Source organism: Callorhinus ursinus, unplaced genomic scaffold (genome assembly GCF_003265705.2).
Source record: "Callorhinus ursinus isolate GAN/ISIS: 27379988/994484 unplaced genomic scaffold, GSC_fseal_2.0 scaffold6, whole genome shotgun sequence".
NCBI lineage: Eukaryota > Metazoa > Chordata > Mammalia > Carnivora > Otariidae > Callorhinus > Callorhinus ursinus.
The window spans coordinates 48,907,652-48,929,664 of NW_027397068.1; the positions used below are offsets into that span (position 1 = coordinate 48,907,652).

The 22,013-nt window shown below is 38.6% G+C and overlaps 2 protein-coding genes and 1 non-coding gene across 4 annotated transcripts in view; all 3 read right to left on the reverse strand.

The window, feature by feature from the left end:
- Positions 1-22,013, reverse strand: part of VNN1 (vanin 1) — a 725,633-nt gene that overhangs the window by 385,958 nt on the left and 317,662 nt on the right. The window lies entirely within an intron of this gene.
- Positions 1-22,013, reverse strand: part of MOXD1 (monooxygenase DBH like 1) — an 83,976-nt gene that overhangs the window by 12,263 nt on the left and 49,700 nt on the right. For both annotated transcript variants that reach the window (XM_025865565.2, XM_073893943.1), the window contains exons 5-10: positions 9,041-9,220; positions 8,654-8,756; positions 6,940-7,106; positions 5,658-5,849; positions 4,425-4,484; positions 202-344 (exon numbers count right to left, since the gene is read on the reverse strand). In XM_025865565.2, coding sequence (XP_025721350.1) covers positions 202-344; positions 4,425-4,484; positions 5,658-5,849; positions 6,940-7,106; positions 8,654-8,756; positions 9,041-9,220 — 845 coding nt within the window. The remainder of the gene's footprint in view (positions 1-201; positions 345-4,424; positions 4,485-5,657; positions 5,850-6,939; positions 7,107-8,653; positions 8,757-9,040; positions 9,221-22,013) is intronic.
- On the reverse strand, positions 19,214-19,322 carry LOC112819449 (U6 spliceosomal RNA). Its single transcript, XR_003206847.1, has one exon. It is a non-coding gene; the product is annotated as a U6 spliceosomal RNA (small nuclear RNA).

Here is a 22,013-nt window from a genome sequence, read left to right on the forward strand (position 1 = left end):
GAAAAATCACTGAACCTGGTGGGAGTCTTGGGGACCCTGGACATGCCAACCAAGAAGCTCACCTTGTCACCCCAGCTAAAAATAAGTAAACAGAACAAGACTTAAAGGAATTCCATAATGTGGTGATAAATCCAAAAGGAAAATGAATCCCATCCTTCTCTGAAGTATACTACCCCACTATGAAATCCATTTACTACTTACGTGACTGGCCTATAGATCTCCTTAACCCCAATGAACTGAAGTTGTTCCATAATGTCTGGAATACTTGCACATCGAGTAAGATTAATTCTTGGGTAATAAAGAAGATATGAGAGACACATTTCATTCCTGGTGCTTAATCCTCCCTGAAAATGGAGATATTTTATTTAGAAAAGTTTATGTTCCACCATCTCCGACACTTAGAGCACACAAGCCTCCAATACTGAAACGTAATAAATCTGAAAGCTGAGTAATAATAATCTGAGTGAGAATTTGGTTTTTAAAGAGGTAGAGGCACATTAAAAAATTAATAGAATGATTTCCATCCCTTAAAAGTTGCCTTTCTTAAACAACCTAATAATCTCTCTCATGTTCTGTTCCTGTGATGTAAACTACTCACCACAGTGAACATTTGAGAGAATTATGGGGATGTTTGGTTAACATGATACCAATCAGTCGGGTTGATGGACTCTTTGCCTGAATGCACTGAATTTTCTGTAATCACGGTGTCATGTATAAACATCAGAAGACACATACCACAGAGAAGACAGAGTTCACATTTTAAATCAAGGTAGTAAATTAGCTACTGAAAGTAAAAAGATCAAAGCTCCTCAGGAGAACAGAATCTAGAACTGTTACAACATATTTTCTACAGTGTTGAATTTTCAACACTGATCTGCACTCGGAAAATAAAAAAGTTACCGGCAGAAACGGATTGTGAGAAGATATTTCATCATAAGTGATGGAAATAACAAAAAGATATTGGGATTACATATTTAAGGGCTGCAGGGAAAAATAAATCAACCAAGAATTCTGTATCCAGCCAATCATCTGTTCTTCAAAAAGTGAAGGTGAAAAACTTGGCAGTATTGTTCATAGTTTTAAATTAATGCAGTGGGTAAAATGCAATGATTTTACAAATTGCAGAACACAATGTTTTGCACTTGATGAGCAAAGCAGGATTGGGCAAAGGGAGAAGCTGATTTACAAATGAGGTTACAAGTGATGCCTCAGTAAAAATCATATTTAATTTATCCTTCAGCTGGGATGGCTATTTGGAGTGGTACTAAATTGTAGGAAGGGAGCCAGGCATTTGTATCTTCCCATGAACCAGTCATTGGCTGCTGGCTGCCCCACTGCAGGGAGCATAACTTCAAGTGGGGCATTCCCTGACACCAAGGGCAATGCCCAGTGAATGACACGGTTTTGAGTTATCATCTGGTATTTTCAGTGGCTGGGTTTTAGCTGTGCTGGCCCTGAAGACAGACAGTATCCAGTCAGACCACCAAAATATCCCCTAAAATAATAAGGTATGATGTCTGAGGTAAAATATTTCATGCAAAAAAATCATATATAAGGCATGAGACAAATAAAGCCAACACCAATGGACTAACTGTACTCTGTGCTCATTTTTAATACTCCTCTTCCCCATCCTAATTGAAGATGAAGATTATCTTACTGTTTGATTTATCATTCTATTGCTTTTCAAACCCTTTACACTCCATTTATTGACGTATGTATGCATCCCTAAATGACATTTTCATTTTGTATGTTCTACTTTAGATACATGACATCATACTGCCTATGGTCGGCTGCAAACTTGCCATTTCTGTTCTTCCCATACATTCGTTAACATACGTAGCTTTCATTCATTAATTTTCACAGATATATACTATAAATATATTCTACGGACATATTATATTGTATTTATTTGTTCTTTTTTTGATAAATAGTGAGCTGTTTCCAGCTTTGTGTTCCTGTGTTGTTACATGCTACTATGAATATTTTACATATTTTCTCCTAGAACACTTCCTGCAAAAGGAACCTTAAGGTGAAATCCACACAGGAATGGAACTGGGTAGAGCATCTATGAGTCTCCAACTTTACCAGATGATGTCATGCTTTTCCCCAAAGTGGTTTTATAAATTTACATTTAGCTGTGTGTGAGGACTCCAGTCTTAGCACATTGGAATTGCAATTTTAAATATTGCCAAACTGATGGGTAGAAAATATCTCCTTCTGGTTTAAATTTGCATGATCCTGATTTCAAATGAAATTTCATTTCATTCTTTCATATGTTTATTATCTATTTGGGCTTTTATTTCCGTGAAACGTTTGTGTCTATTGCTCTTTTTCTATGGTCTATTTGTTTTACATTACTGATTTATGAAATTTCTTTTATATGCTGGATACTAATGCTTTATGAATCTATGTGTTGCATTTTTTTTTTCAGTTTAAAACTTGTCTTTTCACTTACTTAATAGTGCTTTTTGGTAACCAAAAGATTTCAGGTAGTCAAATTCATCAATCTTTTATAGTTCGTGCTTTTTATGTTTTAAGTTCTTATTACCCCCAACATCATAAAAATATATTCATATGTTTTTCTCCCAATTGCTTTAAGATTTTCCTTTTCACATTTAAATACTTAATCTACCTGTGACTTGCTTGTGTATTGTATACCTAGTTGTGCTAGTATTCTTTAATGGAAAGTCCATTCTTTCCCACTTAAATGGTTACTGTGTCTGTTCTAAACCAAGTTTTATAGGGGGTTTGTAGGTCAGTCTCTAAGATTCCTATTATGTACCACTATTCTAACTCTGGACCCAAATACACTATCAATCACCATAGCTTTAAAATAAGCCTTCATATCCAGTAGCTTGTCTCCATCTTTTACTTTCTAGTAGTGCCTTGCCTATTATTAACCCTTTGCTCTTCTATGTAGATTTCAGAATCTATTTGCTCCATATAAAACCTAAAACTGTAAAATTTTTAGAAATACGAAAAAATAAGAGAAAATCTTCACAGCTATGGCTAGGCAAAGATGTCTTAGTTAGGATACCAGAACCTCAAATCATAAAATCTCTCTGAATTTTTTTTTATTGAAATTATATCAAATTTATAGGCCAATTTGAATAGAAGGGTTATCTTTATTCTATGGAACCTTTCTATCCATGAACACAGTATCTCTTCATTTCTTTAGGTGTACTGTAAAGTTTTGCAAATAAAGATTTGTAAGTTTTTCCCCATGGAGATCAAGCACATCTAATGTTAGATTTTATTTCTATAGAACTTAGAGTTTTAAAATGCACTTTCTTGAGATAGTTTCTTAACTATTCTTAGTTTGGAAAATGTATTTATACTATTTAGTATTTATGCTAAAATAGTTAGTTTTAGATATCAATTTTGAGGAGGTTTTTGATGTAGAAAATTATAATATCTGTGAATAATGTGTTTTGCTTCTTTGCTTCTTCCTTTGTGATCCATATGTCTCATTTTTTTCCTTTTCCAGTACAATGTTGAATGGAAATGATGATAATAAATATTTTTGTCTTCCTTCTGATATTAAAGCACTACTTCTAATATCCAAGTAGTTTGATATTTTCTACAGATTTTTCATAGCTAAACTTCATCTGGCTAAGACAATTCTCTCCTATTCCTAGTTTATAAAATGCTCTTTTTTTATTACTCACTTAAATCTTATGAAGACTTTTTTCTTCCCCTATTGACCTGATCACGTCTTTTTCCTTCAATCTCTAATGTAGAATGGTATTAATATATTTTCTATTTTAAACCAATTTACATTCCTTAGCTAAGCCCAAATTGGTCCTAACATTACATTTTTCCCTAACATTACATTTATATATAATGCTGAATTTATCCATCAAAGATAGTTCCATCAGGTGCATGTTGTTGACCTCTTTCATAGTGTCATTACCAAGTTTTAGTATTAAGATTATGCTAACTTCATAAAATGAGTTGGTGGGAGGTATTCCCTGGGAGAAACTATGTAAAGCATGAATGGTCTATTTCTTGAGTGTTTGTCAGGACTCCTCAGTAAATCTGCTGGACCAAATTTCTCTTTGGGTCAGAATGCAATTCATTCTTCCTTTTGAAGTTCTTGATTCATCTAAGTCCGGACTCAAGCAGATGGTCACTTGCGACCACAGGTCTCTAATTAATATGATTTGGTGAGAAAAAACTAGATGACTAGAATAGCTTTTCATGAAAGGGTTAATAAATTATACTGCAAATTTGCTGTAGAATCATTAGTTAATCTGATAAAATGCTAACATAGCTCTGATTTCACTTTTATGGTGTTTCTTGCTCAAGATGTTCAGGAATTTTGCCTCCAAAATAGGAATGCTTTTTGCTTTTTCTCCTCTAAAATCAAAGTTTATTCCTCCTTCTCCACAAATGAATTTTAATAATCATAAAAATTTTCTTACCCAAGTCATCCGGGATCTATCTTTTGTGTTGTAACGACACTCAGTAATTAGATTATCCCCCTAGAACATAAAAATGAAAGCTTTTAGTTTGGAGTTCTAGGCTGTTTTATTTATCTAATACATTTGTAGGCCAATAGTTTTATTTGCTATGTGAGTAGATTCATTAAGAAATTTGATCCAGGGGAACCTTGAGCTACTCAATTCTAAGACTGTCAGTGTAATAAACAAGCAAACAAGCAAATAAGTCTCTCTCAGGTCAGACTCTACCATGTTCTAGCTGCATGACCTTAGGTAAGGAAAAGAATTATCTGGGCACAATTTATTTATTTATTTAAAAAATAATTATATAAAATAGCTGTTATTTTGCACAGCTTTGTGAACAGATTAAATGACATAACATGCACCTAGTTCTTAGTGCAGATTAAACACTTCATAAATGTTACCCACAGATACTAGTTATTATGATGCTCTCTTTATTTATATTATTTTCTTTAAAGGTCTTTAGTCACATCTTTATTTCCTCACAACAGAATTGTGAAGCAAAGTAATAGTTATTGTTCCAATGTTTTCTAACTTTTGAACAATTCAGCATACACAGAAAATAATTTTGTTTATGGTTCACCACTCAGGTCAATGGACAGGCTATTCATGGACCAGAGGCAGCCTGTGCTGGGTGCTGGTCCCTAGATTTGCTCTCCTGGCCTACTACTCAGAAGGCCCATGGATCAGGATGTCAACACACTGTCCTTCCACACCGTCCTTCCACAACCCCAGGTACTGTTGCAAGCTGGATAGTTAGTTCTGTCCAAAACCTTTGTCAAATGAAAGAATTACCCTTATCTTCATTTTTACTGAAATCGAACCTCCCAAAACTCTCCTCTGGTATAAAAAAAAAAAAATCTCTGATTTTTGTATTACCAGAATTGCAACCCAAAGGTTTACTAGAAAGTCAAGTAAGAAAAGAGTAATGTTTGGTACTCAGAACCCAAGTTTTTCTTTTCTTTTTAAATCAACAACTTGAGTTGCCCCTGGGAATGGTAAGAAAAGTGAGTTTGATTTTGGGAATCAGATCAAACACATTCCATCTGGGTTCTGCAACACCCACAGTGGGTGGCTTCAAGAATGTGAATACCATGAGCAATTCACTTTACTGGTAGAAAACCTTGCTAAATCGCAGTAGATAGATGCCTTGACTTTTCTAAGATTCAGTGAAAAAGAACAAAACATTCATACTGGTAAGATTGTTTGTTCTTCCCTAAGATACTGAAACTCCTGGAAATTGAAGTCAAAATCGTCATCATAAGCCAGTAATCTCATTTCCTCCCCTTTGCGAAAATGACGGAGCCTGATGCCCCTGCCAGCCAGGTGAGCATGGAGAAGAACAGCAAACACATGGATTCCACTTGGCTTTTCAGCTTCCAGAGCCTACAGGCGGGGCACACAGAGGAAGACACAATTAGCCCAAACAAGCACATGTTCAGACAGTTCACCATAAAAGAGACTTGGAGGGACAACTGAGAAGAAAATCTAAAGCAACTTAAGTGAATGCTTGAGCAGCCAAACATTTTGAATTAGCATTTTTTGTGATTTATTCCTAGCAGTGTTATCTTTGTGAAGTAACATTTGCAGGCAGAGAAGAAAGGGAAATGATGCTTACTGAGGACCTACCAGACCACTTCTAAATGTTATCTTTCTTTTTCCTTCTTTTAGGAGGTAAAGAGTCAATCAAAGCTCTTGGCAAAAAGATTCCAGTACGTTAGTAACCTGTAAATAGAAACTCTTAAACGGAGAAATGATTCCTACTTTCCAAGATAAGAAAACCAAGTGGAAGAGTGGAGTTCCATGAATTGCCCTTGGTCCTACAGCTAGTACACGATGTCATGGCAATTTGAATCACGATCTAAATAACTCAAAGGGCATAATCTTTCCACTTCATCAGTCTGCCATCTGTCTACAATATAATAGCTTATAATTTGTAAAGAATATGATCCATGTTGAAATACATTTATTTAGGAAAAAAGAACTGTATATGGAAGCAGCCATAATTAAATATTTTACATGGTTTTCCTTACTCAATATGCACTTTGATATTAGGTACTCTTGCTCTTTGGTTTATGTAGGAAGGAAACTATAAAGCAGAGAAAAGCAGAAAAAAAATGAAAATTAATAATGGAAAAAACAAATCTGGAAAAGGTGAAGTTGAGAAATGGAAAAGAGACCACATGAACCAAGGTAGAAATTGTAAAAGATAGTGTCAAATATGAAAAAAAAAAACAAAGGAAGTAGGTCAGGAAGGAAAACATCCTGGAAGTTACTCTTGTCCAGAATTCTACTCCTACAGCCTTCAAGATTTAAAAAAGCAGTCAAAGGGTTGTCACAGTGATAAATAATGACTTTACAGCGTGACAACAAGAAAAAGATTAATAACAACAAGCATGAGATTTTCCAAACATAGTTTTCCAAGAGCATTGATGAATCTATGAATAGTAGCTCACAGACTCGATGTACCACATACCTCTTCTAAGCATTCCAGAGTGCAGTGACCCTCAGACCGGAATTCAGGCATCCCTGGAGGGATGGTGTGGAAGAGGCTTACCCAGAGGCCAGCCTCAATCACCCCAGCATCATACTTCCTTATATCTGTCGTATGAAATAACCTCAGTCCAGAATTATCTATTAAGCCTGGAATAAGAGCAAATAACTAAAAGTGAGTTTGAGTTCTTAAAAAAATTTTTTTCTCCACATTCAGTTGAAATGGACTTATTAATTTTCCTTAAAATCTCACAAGGGAAAGAATTACAAGTAAAGATTAATGGGAGACAACATTCAGTTTCACAAACAGCAATTAAAACATAAGTCACCATATTGTCTGCAACCATTTTTTACTTACACAGTATACCACGGGAAAAATGTTCGTGTTGTCTAGCTGATATATTCTACAATGATCTAACATAAAAATAGACCAAAGGAAAATTCTAAAGTCATTCATCAGAATATAGAATAACTCAGCAAAAACTTTATTTTATATTGTTTTCGGGTAAAGTTCAGTAACATTTCCATAGAGGTAGAAGCCCCTTGGTCTAGAAATCATCTGCTGATAGAATAAACTACTGATGATTAATTTTCTTTATAGTTTGCCACCATTCTTTTAATCACTCAATGAACAGTTATTCAATCAACAAAAAATATTAATAATCTATTACGTGACTAGAAAGCATAACAATAGGCATGTGGGGATGAAAGATGAGTAAGACACATTCCTCACTGAGTCAGTTATCATAAGGACAGAGAGTCCCAACCCCCTCATAAATTTGTTCTCCTGACTTTGAAACTTTCTGCAAGGCTGACTTACCTACCCGTGATTACCAAATTGACACTTTGGAACCATTGGCATATACATAACTTTATATTAATTGGTGTGATTATTTTTATTATTTCTCTTTCTCACTATACTATAATTTCCACCCGGTTTGGTGTGTTTTTCACTCATGTTGTATCATTAAGCACAGACTGGAGACAGAGCTGGTGCTCAGTATTTGCTGAATAATTGCACAAATCAGTGTAAAATAATAACTTTGAGTTACTTCTGTTGAGAACTTCATATTGAATCTTTCAACTTTTTGGTTTTGGATTATTACATAAGAAGGTTTAGAAAAGTAGATTCACAAATCAAATGTAAGTACAAACCCTCTTCATTTCAATATCATATTACACAGTGTGTCTGTACATATAAACATAACATTTTCTAGTGTGATGAATGGTAGCATTTCATATGTGCAGTTAGAAAATGTTTCATAAGCACCATCTTTGGGGAACTAACTTATATCACAAAGAGAAAAATCTATTATCCTATTTCTTGGAAAGTAGGATGCAAATTGTTTTTTTAAGATCACTGACCACGTGTGTTCATTTTGCCTGGTTCAGTGCTGGTTAATCACTGTTGCCTCAGTGTAATTTTTTATTATTAACATATAATGTATTATTTGTTTCAGGGGTACAGGTCTGTGATTCATCAGTCTTACACAATACATAGCACTCACCATAACACATACCCTCCCCAAAGTAATTTTTAACAGTATTCTCTTTTGCTCTAAAAAAGTATCCTAATTTGGATGAAATTTGTATAGGTTAATTCCTTCTAATACTGGGTGGTGGTTTATTTCAACCCTGTTAAGATACTTACAAAACTTTTGAAAATCATAGGTAAAATATATGAAGAATAAACTCACCCTCCTTATATGTCGGATTGTCATAATGGACTTCCAGGAGCACATAACGTGGATCGAACGGAGTGCCAAGGGATAATCCAACATGAGGTGGATAGGAAAAACCCTAAATAAGGCAAATTCCATGAGACGTGCCCTATGAAAGTCCCTAAAAGTTCTATTCCACTCAAAAACCAACCATTCTCAAAGATATTTTGACATTCTGGATCTCCATAATATAGAGTGGATATAACAAAATGGCATAAGGAGAGAATCGCTTCCAATGGGAAGAAAAATAAGTCACCCTCCTATCAGAAATAATGTATAGAGCTTTACTTATAAGTATTAGAACCGAAGGGGAAAAAACATGATCCATGAATAGTGTCACATCTCAGTAATCATTGGTCCCACCTCTCCACCAATGGCCCAGGCAAAAATAACGGTCTCGCAGGTGAGGAATGCATCGGGCATGTTAGGGTGGTAGCACTCGTGGCCATAGTCCAGGACACTGTCGTTAAAGCTGCTGCTGCACTGGTAGAGCAGGATGTGGTGGACCAAACTCTCGTGGCCTCTCTGTATCAGTGGCTCCACCTGAACAAGCACAAACGAGAGGGAGGATGCCATGAAGCAAACCACCCTACAATCCCTGCGGTAAGCAGGAAACGAGCATAAATGATGATTAGTTTTTCAAAGGAATCGTGTTCTCAACTATGTAAAGGTTCTGATGTGGCTCAAAAATAATTTGTTCTGGAGAAGATAACAATAATAATGATGGTGACGGCGGCAACAGCGAAGGTGAGGTAACCCATGGGGCGCCTGGGTGGCTCAGTTGGCTGAGGGTCCAGCTCTTGGTTTCAGCTCAGGTCATGATCTCAGGGTGGTAAGATGAAGCGTCACGTTGGGCTCCACGCTCAGCGGGCAGAGTCTGCTGGAGGTACTTTCCTCTGACCCTCCCCCGACTCACGCACCCTCTCTCTCTCAAATAAATAAGTAAACCTTAAAAAAAAAAAAAAGATGAGATAATGCTTTCCTCCAGGAATCATAAGATTTGCTGATCTGTTTGGGTTTTGAACTCACTTTTGTTTTCCTTAGCATTCTGTGTGGCAACTGTTTCCAGACCTGCTTTCTTCCAGGCTTCTTTGCCCTTGGTTCCCTTCCCTCTTTTTTCTTTTCTTTTTTTCACCACATTAAAAAAAAAAAAATCAAGGCTGTAGATAGACCAAACTCCCTCAGTCTCCCTCTCTTCCACCTCAAAATATTATCTTTATCCATCCTTATTGAAGGTGATAGGTGATGTCTCATTCGTCTATTACCTATCTATCAATCATCTATCCATTATCTATCTATCTATCTATCTATCTATCTATCTATCTATCTATCTATCTATCTCTATCTATCTTTCTATCTATCGTCTATTTGGCTATCTAGTGCTAAGCATAGTGCTGGACACAAAGTAGGGCTCATTAATGGATATTTTTATTTTAGTGACTAAAATCGAATTCTAATAAGAATCTGACTATTAGAATTTGGGAGAGAAAACAACATTGTAGTGATGTGCCCCTGTAACACTGCTCAAATTAGGAGAGGGAAAGTAGAAACCAGTGAACAGAGAATGAGCGGTCAAGTTGGTTCTAATACCGACAGCACAATGCATGTGAGCATGTTCCCTCCGTTGTCCCTCCTGGGAGTTCCCTTCATAACACCTGCCCACTTCAGCCCTGGAACTCAGGAGGAGCTAAGCGCATCCACAGGTCCCCAAGTGCCTTACCTGCCGAGAAAGTGCAGTACTTAGCGTAGTTAAATACAAGGCTCCAGGATTCTTTGAACCCTCCATACATCTGCTAAAGAAGTCCTGGTGTGTCCCTAAATTTCCAAGACTTTACCTGTCCTAGAGTTCAACACCTCTGCCTTTATCCTTAACTACTCAAATGCAGGCAAATGCATTTTGAACCCCTTGCTTGTTCTCTGCTTTAGGCATGCATATAAAGATAAAATGTTTTTAGCTATTCTCTCCTAAGGCTTTCCATTTTGATTTTCTACATAGTTTTTCTCTCTTTCTTTTTTTTAATCAGAAAATGGAAGCAGCCACCCAGGGAAACGGTATGTAGAAGGCAAAGATCTGAATAAGCAGCCAGGGTGGGGGGATCCACTTTGTAAATCCAGCTTGCCTTTGTGTTGCATTGTGAGTCATGCTGGGGCTAACTCACATGCACATTTTTAACATCACATTCACAGAAATGACATTGCACATGGCTTTGTTTGCACTTGTCTCATCTCTAAAGGACCAGGCACCCCGAAGGCAGAAACTATTTCCTATTTAGCTTGAAAATGACAGTTATTGTTTAAGCATGGTTGCATAATATACTACACAGAAGGGTAACCTAGGATTTCTATTAGATTTTAGTTCCCACATCCAGTTTGAGCTTTCTTGTGAGACTAACTTATGTGGGCACCTCAGCACTCCAAGGGGGAGGGGGCATAGTACGTCCACAGGAACACAGGGACGGGAGACGTTTTCACAAAGTGCCTTATCAGTTCAGGCAGAACCTGGAGGTGGTGCTGAGCTCCACAGGGTCGGTCCCAGAAAGGAGCCATTAGGGCAAAGGAGAGATGACTGCTGCCGAGGCAGCTACAGAAACAAATGGCCTTCACCGAGGCACAGCGAGAGCGAGCTACGAGTGTGCATGGGGAACATATTAAATAAGGCTGGGTGGTGCCTGCCTTTAAGGAGTTTCACGTTCAACTTCTTGGAAGAACCTTTTAGGAGCAAGTGTTTATTTATTTATTTCTTAAATACAGTAAGTGCTGAAACCAACACCAAGCTTCTAAGCTACTAATGCATTCTAGGAACAGTAATAATAACAACTGTATTTTATTTAGCACCTACTCTACTATCTGTCAGCCACTGGATTCGTCATTTCATTTAATATTGACAACAATCTATCAGGTTAATGTTATTGACTCCATTTCACAGATGAGAGAAGTAAGACTCAGAGGATTAGGCAACAAGCCCAAAGTACCATAGGCAGGAAATGGTAGATGGGGATTTGAGATGAGGCTGGACTGACCCCAAAGTCAGTACTCTCCTAGCTGCCACACGTCATTGCAGGAGATGTGTCAGGCCCTGGAAGCTGCTGCCAGCGACAGGGAGGATGAAGACTGGGAGCCTTACGTCTGGGGGGAAGGGTCTCCTGCCCCCCTTGCCCCCCTTGCCCCCCAAGTCCGAGCGTCCGTTGGCCCTTAGGGAGACGAGACAGATGGTGGTCTTTTGTATGTTCTTTCCTAAGGAGAGCAAATAACAAGGTCTTTCTTCAAAACCTGGTGAGGTCTTCAAAGAGAATTAAGTTGTCATTACAAACCGAGGGGACAGCCTGCAAGTTTTCTCCAAGAAAAAAATACATTCATAAGATAACAAGGAAACTTCCCACATGCAAACCTGAGCACTGTTCATAGGAGAAAATATGAAGGCTTGGAAGAAGCAAAGCTCTTGGCAAAAGGGAAAGGATGTGAGAGATGAAGGTGCAAAGAAAGAAAGAGAAGAGAGGATAACTATGGAATGAAGGCGCCCCTAATATCAGAGACAAAACGCAGGTTATCAAACCCCCGAAGAAGAGAAGCATTTCTGGAGAAGGAATTTTAAGATGACCACGTGGGATAATTAAGTGAGACCCGAGGATATTCCCATGGGTAGGCATAACCTATTCAGTGCAGGGGGCAAGATTCGGGGAATGGGAGCATCTTGACCGGAGTGGGACTGGCTCGCTCTCTCTCTCGGTGCCCCACACAGAGCGGAATTCCCCCCAAAGCTTCCTGCCACGCTTACGGAGTATAGCGAAGCCAGTGCGCTGCCCCCAATCCCAGAAAAATACTGCTGCTCATTTCCTGCTGCTTCCTCAACCAGCTCCACAAACCTCGGAAGCAGTCGCAGCCCTGCCGGGCCATTCTTGCCGAGACTGGCAAGCACTATACGAAGCTGGAGAGAGAGGTGCTCCATGATACAGCCTTCCTGCAGGTGGAATGCAAGCGTTAAACACTACTCTTTCTTGTGTACTCGGGAATTGTCCACGCAAGAAAAACTCCTCCTTTCGCATCATTGCACCGTTTGAAATAATCATTTAATTTTTATATTAAAAATATTTCGGAGACAAATAAGGCTGTGTGAATCACTGCTTCTAAGGGGCAGCACTTAAACAGGGTGACTTATTTTGGTTACTTCAGAGATGTCACATCATCATCACAATCTAGATAGGAATGACAAAAGTTGCCTCTATTCAAAAAAAAATATTAAGCTTAAAACAATTGTCAAAGAAGGTCGTGCCAACATAAGGTATACAAATGTGGATAAGTGGGTATTTCTGAGACCGGAACAAACATTTAATTTCATTTTTGTTTTAGGCTGGCTATATGACGGCAGAAAAAAAGAAATGAAATAGAAAATGCATACGGAAGTGGGTGGCAGGGACACCAACACCTGATGACATATTAAACCGTGTTATATGACATATTGTTATTCCTGTGTTTTTGTACACAGGTGGGATTTGCAGACCAGAACAGATGGGAATTCCCTACATCCTCCTTCATATGCATTAGAGGCCAGGCAAGGATGGTCTGGCACCTGTGGGTTCTCTGTTAGCTCCCATGCAGAGCAAAGGAACACTCTAGAAAAGAAATCACAGATGGAATGGGGATGAGGGGGAAACCTTCGATCTGAAAGATTTTTAAGAGTAAAACAGTCTTCAGTTAGTTCAAGTAACTGAAACTTTGGGGTACCCTTGAGAGGACTTAGGAGTAAAAAAGAAAACAAGAAAAAAAGAGAGCTGCTAATCATAGCCAAGGCCAAGGTGGAAATTAACATCGACTATAAAAATGGGACTTGAAAAGCCCTAAATATCACACTGTTCTCATGACCCCATCGTCTTCTCTTACCCTCTTTATCCAGGTCAATATGTCCAGCAGAATCCCTGCCACACACAGACTGCTTAATAACTATTTATTGAATGGAAATGAAGATTTTCCATGAAGCCTTTCCATCAACAAGACTGAGTTATCAAATTCATTGCCTCCTAATTTCTTGATTATCTCAACGCCAGTGACCCACCCTGCCTCCCACTTCAGCCACCCAATCCCACTGCCCCAGCCTGCACTTACAACCACCCAGGACTGTGCTCCCTCTGAAACTCTCTTTCTGTCCCTCTTTCCTGCTCTGTTGGTTCTTTCACCCCTCTCCAGTCTCAACCTGTCACTTTTTCCCAGGAGGTTCCTTGAAACCAACCCCTCACAACTGACCCAGACACTCACAACTGTGATTCAATTCTGTAATCTTCCCCTTCTGATCCTCCACTTGTACTGAAATACTGAGGATACTCTCACAACCATTCATATAAAAGCTCAAAAGTCATGATTCACCTTTGTACTTTCGTGCATCAATCTTTATTTTGCTCTGTGTTCTGTTCCTTGGCTATGGATGAGTATAACCTGTTCAGTGCAGGGTACAAGTCTCAGAAAATGAAAGCTTTTGCTCCCATTGCAAACATTTTAAAATCTATGTATACCTCCCAATCAGCTCTTGGTAAATGACTCAATTATTTTGGTAACAGAGGAAAGAATTTCTGTTCACTCCGCAGCTGCATGAGGGCAGAGTTGGACACAGTACTATTAGGAAAAAATTTTAATTACATAAAATAATGAAATGATCCAAAGAATCTTACTTGGTATGACCTTGTTGTTTAGAATAGAAAGAGATAGGGATAAGACAAAAACTTCTAAGTGTGTCAGAATTCCTTGGAACATAGAACCAAGGCACCCTATCAGAATAGGAGGTAAGAAACTCTTAGTGGAAATGTATATTATCTTTCTGTCATTAAAGGTTTGGGGTCCTTGACAAAACTGTGCCTGCCTGATGGTCTTTCACAAACACCCACTGGCAAACAGATTATGTTCCAAAAAGACTTCTCCAAAAAGCCACTGAACACTGGCAAACTTAAGAATCCACATGCTTTTGCAAACTTCAAATACCAATTACCTCAACAATAACAATAAGCATATTTTTTGCTTTATTCCCTTGTACTGGGTTGAACAGTGTCCCTCCAAAATTCATGTCCACCGGGTACTTCAGAATGTGCCCTTATTTGCAAATGTTATTAGTTAAGAAGTTATACTGGAAAAAAAGGTGGGTGGGGGCGCCTGGGTGGCTCAATCGCTAAGCATCTGCCTTCAGCTCAGGTCATAATCCCAGGGCCCTGGGATCAAGATCAAGTCCTTCATCGGGCTCCCTGCTCAGTGGGGAGTCTGCTTCTCCCTCTCCCGCTCCCCCTGCTTGTGTTCTCTCTCTCTCTGTCAAATAAATAAATTAAATCTTAAAAAAAGAAAAAAAAAGATAAGGTTACACTGGCTTAGGATGGGTCCTAAATCCAATGACTAGTGTCTTTATAGAAAAGAAAGGAGAAGGAGATTCAGACTCAGACATACACACAGAGAAGCTGATCATGTGAAGATGGACACAGAGATTGGACTCAAGCTGCTTACAAGTCAGGGAAAACCAGAGACCATCAGAAGCTGGAACAGCCAAGGAACAATTCTCCCCTAGAGCATTCAGATGGAGCATGGATGGTCCTGCTGATGCCTTGATTTTGGACTTCTGGCCTCTAGAGCTGTGAGAGAATAAATTTCTGTTGTTTCAAGCTACCTGGCTTGTGGTCACTTATCACAGCATCCCTAGGAAACTCATACATCTTCCTCTCTCAATTTTTTTTATCATAAACTAACAATTCACAGATTTGTACACTTACACCTAGGTCATGATTGTCCCTGCATTTGTTTGAGACACAAACTTATTACAAATATACTTTGTTTCCTCTTACATGATTGATGTTAAATAATTCCATATAGTTACTTAGTCTTAAGGCTATTTTACTTGATGAATATGCAAGTGCTCTTGAGAAAGTTAAGTAAGTTTTATTATCTATAGCTAAGTATATGTATGTTTTACTTTAGTTTTTACTTTTGGAGGGTAAAAAAAGGAGCAGGGGGTAGGGGTTGGGGTGGGGGTAGTTCCCTTCTTGACTTGTCCAAGGATACTGAGCTCAGTGTGAGAAAAACAGGAGGTTATTAGAGCTCTTATGAGCAATTTTCCTATACTTATTCTTCCAAGTCTACCCATTTAAGATGTTGCTTGTTGAAACATGAGTAGAACATAGCTCTCCAAAAACAACTTGCAATTCAACAAATTAAAAATTAAAACAAAAGGAGAGAGGTGATGGGTAGAATGTGTAATGAGCTGGAAATTTGGTAAATCTCCATCACTTTTCTTCCTGCCCATTCTTGTTCCTGGCACTGTGCTTTATATACCCACCCCAGGCACAGGCTGATGTCCACACGGAAAAGCCAGTAAACCATCTCTGACAGAGGTTATCCAAAGGGCAGCTGGCTCATAATGCAATGCTGCCTATGAAAACATTTGAGCCAAAGCTAGTGGTGTAGACAGATGATTATAAAATCATGCTGATATGCTCATGGGACTACAGTAGGATAATAGATAGTATCTACCTGTCTTGCCCTCCTTATCCTCATCCTTAATGGGGAGATCTCTTTTAGCATAACAATATATTCAACTTACAAGAGACAACCAAATTGAGCAAGAAAATGGTATCATTGTCTCACAGGTAATCCACTCTGAAAAAGGTCAGAGTTCAAAGCACAACCTGACTTGCTGATGTGGTGTCAAGGGGCCACAGCTTGAATGGACTGGGCAGCTAAAGCACAGGAAGTGATAGTTAAGTGGAACAGAGATGAAGAGAAGGAAAGAAGGGAAGAACCAAGGGAGAGGAGACTTCTGGGAAATAACTTATTCCCCCCCTCACTGCAATCCTGATTTCTTATGGAAACTAAGATGTGTGTGGCCATGCTCTGTCAGCCATAACTGACCAGTTCAGGAATGGGCACCCAACACATCAATCTTTCCTTGGGACTTTAAAACTATGAAAAAGAACTTAAAACCTTCTGGAAGCTGGACATTGTGAAAGAAGTCATTGTGTAGTGAGATCCAATAAAGTTGGTGCACAAAAAAGTTCCAAAGACAAGATGGTCTCAGCAGGGTTTGAATACTTAAGTTGTTTCTGAACCAGCTGCATCTCTGCCATTCTCTGGCTTACTTGTTCAATCTTTCTTCTTATTTCATGAGTCAATTCCTTTCTATTTCCAAAACTAGTACAAGTTGGGTTTCTGTTATTTGCAACCAAGATTCCTGATTAAGAATCAAACACAAGTAAATATATATCATCAATTCATCAATTCTATGTGTGCATTTTTACATGTGGTATCTGAAATTATCTTCTTTTTTCTCTTAGGAACTTTTTGCTACATAAAACTATTTTGTTTTCATTTTACTCTTTCATTTTATTTATGGTTCTTAATTGGATCTGGGTACATTAATAACAAAGTTCCTTCTATCAATGTCCTCGAAAAGCAAGATGGGAAATATAATCACACCCTATAAAACACACAAGTGCCTCTCTCCTTTGCTTACTGATTCCTGATATATTCCACAGAGGTATTTAGTATTAAGGCTGGCTTATTTTGAGAGTTTTTTTTTTTTTTTAAGACTTGTTTATGTGTGACCAGGAAAGTCCCAAGGAAGGGGGATATTAATTCTCTAAGTCATAGCTCCAGTTTTAACGTTTTTTGATATTCTTTCAGGGAATATCACCTCTATGACTTCCAGCCATACAAACGAGTATGGCACCAGCACGGTAAAGCAGTCAACTACTCCATGTTCATCAGTCTCAAGGACTGGGATAATCACGGTCTTGACACCCATAGCAACATTTAACATGGCAACACTGGGGGTCTCAACAAAAAGGACTTCCCTCACCTCAGTTTCACAAAACATACCCCAGAAGCCATTGACGATGAGCACGATCACAACCCTCAACAGTTTAGTGACATCTGCTGCTTCATCAATAACAAGTATGTATCACCTTTATTTTTTTAAGAATGAAGGGGGGGAAATCAGAAGGGGAGATGAACCATGAGAGACTATGGACTCTGAGAAACAAACAGAATTCTAGAGGGGAGGGGGTGGGGGGATGGGTTAGCCTGGTGATGGGTATTAAAGAGGGCACGTTGTGCATGGAGCACTGGGTGTGATACCTAAACAGTGAATCATGGAACACTACATCAGAAACTAATGATGTCATGTATGGTGATTAACATAACATAATAATAAAATAACAAGTATGTATCAGAACTGACCCATGTTTCCTATGCTGAACATAGTTGTGAAATGCTACAGGTATTTCATTGTGCCATTCTGCAAAAATAGAAATGTAGATGATGACGTCATGTTAAATAAGTTAGTGGTATAGATCCTGGTATTCTTGTTCCTGTAGAAAATGAGTTTCCAACTTAATCAGGCTGAATAATGACTGTGAATAAGTGAGGTGTCCTACCAGGGAATTGTCCTTCAACGTGGTTTGAAGTTGTGTCACGCCTTTAATTCCTGGGCCCTCATTAGAGAATAGAATTAGGCAGCATCAGTCTACATGATTTCTAAACCAAATGGCTAACTTTGGGTTTCATTCACTTGTGCCATAAAGATATTTTCAATTGGTATTCGAATCCACATGTGCAGTATCAGTGTCATTGCTCTTCATTTGTTTTGCATTTGTTCAAAATAGAATGCCCGTGAAACCATAGATTCAGAACCTCACAATTTTCTTAACTTATTCAAAGTGCAGTTCAACTTAAAAGCTAGTGATTACATTTATCAGAAGAGCGGACTTTCTGGGTTTTTTTCTGTGTGTTTTTATGTGTTTCTACTCTATAGTTTTATTACGACAATGTATGTTTTGAAATCAACTGTAACGTCTTAAGAGCTCTTGATGTGATAACACCAAAGCAGGTTCAATTGCCAGTTTATTCAAAAGGAGAAATTTCAGTGAGAACGGTTTACTCAGATTGGATCTGGTTGCGAGATTACAGCTGTGTTGCCCAGACTTATTGCTAAGGCATGAACTCTTAAGAGGACTAATAAGGAAAAAAAAATTCCCCAAATCGTGCTGCCTCTGAGGTTGTGGTAGAGGATCCAACTCCAGCAACACAAACACATTCAGATCCTGGGTTGAAGCCCCAGGGCCAGGCGGGAGGGACCCACTGGAGGAAGGAGAGCCAGAAGTCATAGACACAAAGCTGGCTGGGGAGCATTTCTACCCAGAGACTCTCTCCTCCTCCATTCAGCATTCTTATGTAGAAATTCAGAGTCTTAGCTTATTTTAATGTTATTTAGAAAACATGTTTTTGTTTTGTTTTGTTTTCATCTAGTCACAGCAACTATTAATTCTCAAGAAAATATATAGTTTCAAAATTTGATATTGGCAGCTTTGTTGGTATTGTATTAATACTGGGAGTTTTGTCGATTCTTGACATTGGAGACAAAATGTATTATTCAAGAAGAACTATGTGAGTTTTGATTGGTCAGGACATTGTTATTTCTGTATTTCCTTGAATGTCATGACAAAATCCCAGAATGGGGCCATAGACTTATGAGTTGCATTCCTATTACTCCTCTATGCCCAAAGTAAATTGTTGAAAAACGTGGAACACCTCACGAATTTGCGTGTCATCCTTGTGTGGGGGGGCCATGCTCATCTGCTCTGTATCATTCTGATTTTTGTATATGTGCTGCTGAAGTGAGCACTATTAAGACTGTTTTACTTGATGAATATGCAAGTGCCCTTGAGAGACTTAAAATATTATGATTTATAGTCATCGATTTCTGAATGTGAAGTAATTAGGCTCTTTTGCCAAACACCTCAAGAATATAAACACAAACAAAGCAGAAAATTGCCTTTGAGAAAGTTTGTAACAGCATTCTTGTGTCTATTGTTCTTTGAATTTTTAATAGATTATTCATGAACTCTAAGGTAGCTGTTAGTCCTATATTAACAAATATTAACATTCAGTTAACTGAGATATTCAATAAACTAGGGGTCACCTAGCTCCTCTAAGAAATATTAAATTAATACCTATATGGCCAGCAAGGAGTAGTGAGAGATCTGGAGGTCAGAAGATTGAGTTCCCTTCTTGGTTGTGCCACGGAACAGCCATGTGACATGACTGTGAGCGAGTCACAGCACACCAGCTTTCTCCCGATCAGACTCTAATGCTCTAGTCTGTGTGTAGACTAGATGAAAATAATAATGAATTTATATTTATATCTATGTCTATTCATTTAATCCTCAAAACAACCTGATGAACTTAGGTAATAGAATTGTCACATATTTTATAAATGCAGAAAATAATGCCCATGTAAGTTAAGAAAACTGCCCAAGTGTCAGAGCCTGGATTTGACTACTGGTGACCCGGATCAGGAATCGGTGCTCCTAACCACCACACTGATATATTCGTATCTTTAATGGCAGGGGAGTAAATGAGACAGGGTCAGTGCTCTACCAAGATCACTTCAGGGTCACTTAACCTTTTCTGTGTACCTGCCACTCAGGTTCTGGGGGCCTTATTTCTCATCACTTGCACCTATGACTTTCCTCAAAGGCCTGATCTTGGGCTCACTTTGCAGGGAGGAAGAAATGCCCGAAAATGTACATTACTCTGAGGAAGGTGGTATGAATGTCCAGTAGCTTTGAATCAGATGGGACGACCAACTCTAAACAAAATTTATGTTTTTCCTGGGTGCTATGGACTGAATATTTGAATCCTCCTCAAATTCATATTACGGATACTCTAACCCCCAAGGTGATGATTTTGCAAGGTGGGGCCTTTGGAGGACAATTAAGTTATGGGAGCAGATCTCTCATGAATGGGATCAGTGTCCTTATAAAAGAGACCCCATAGAGTTCCCTTGCCCCTCTCACCATGTAAGGACCCAAGATGAGAAGATGGTCATCCATGTGGAAGTGGATCTCACCAGACACCGAATCTGCTGGCACCTTGATCTTGGACTCCAGAGCTGTGAGAAATAAGTTTCTGTTGTTTATAAGCCACCGAGGCTATAGTATTCTGTTAGAGCACCCCAAGTGGACTAAGACCATGGGATGAGGTTAACGCTGGAAATACAATGCAGTAACACCCTTTTTTGGCCTTTCCCTGTCCTCAGCCTTACTCCCCCACCTTGTGTTCTCTCCCGGCACTTCCTTAATCAGTCACAAGCACATAAATCCTCGTCTCAAGGGACTACGTCTGAGAGCCCAATGCAGCATAATGGGAGAGCATTTTTTGGACCCCATTGTTGGGGGTTTGACTCCAACGTTGGGGGTTTAAATCTTGCTCCATTATTTTCTTATTTATTTATTGACTTATTTATTTCTATTGAAGTATATTTGACATCTAACATTGTGTAAATTTCAGGTGTACAACACATGGATTTGATACTTTTAAATATTGTAATATGATTGTCATTATGAACATGCTTTTCTACCAGGCTCCTGAAATTTTTAGCCACACCATTTGGCTAAGCATGATTCCCACTTCCCTTGAGGGGCCTAAACCCATCGATCTGATCCCATCCTTGAAATGAACTTAAGTTGGTCAAATCACAGGGACTTTTACATAGTGGCTGACAGAAGAGCTATCCATCTGAAGCATGAAAGAGAAACTGCTACTTCAGGAGTTTGGGCTGCTATTTTTCTACCATAAGCGAAAAGAGCCTGAGGATGAGGACCACACGACGTTAAGGACAAACCTCAAAATGAAGCTGTAGCTCTTGAAACATAACTCTCTGGACTAAGGGATTTGCTTAAAATAAACCCAAGCAACATTCAGTTGAAAGAAAAACAAGTTCGATGCTGGACTCATTTGGGACAATTGTTATTATCAAGGACAACTGTTTTCTTCAGCCACTTTTTGTCTTTCCCCTCTTTAGACCAGGAACACTGAGATCTGGATGAAGTCAGAAGCTCTGTTAATTCAGACTTCTGAAAAACACAAAAAGAAGTTCCCCAAATAATTAGTAGTTGAGTTATAGAATGTGTTTGAAAACCACATTTTTTTCATGAGAACACTGAATATTTAGAACATGCTGAAGCAGTATGATTCATCCTAATTTATCTTCCTCATCTTCAAAATGTTTTTCAAGTTACCGTGTAGGCACAGCATCCACTCTGGTCCACACTTCCATACATCCCACCTGGATTACACCAGGAGCCACCTACTTGTCTTCTTAGATGCTTAGGAGGCTGCTTTCTGGACAATGCTTCCTCTCCCAACTAATCTTCCCAAGTCACTTTTCATCTTGTTAATCTAACTGATAATTGGCAATGGCTCCACACCACCCATCCTATAGCTGATGAAGTCCACACTTCTATTTCTGACATTCAGGGTCTTATGTGGTTTGCTGCACATGAACTACACGGTCCCATATGCATGAATGCCC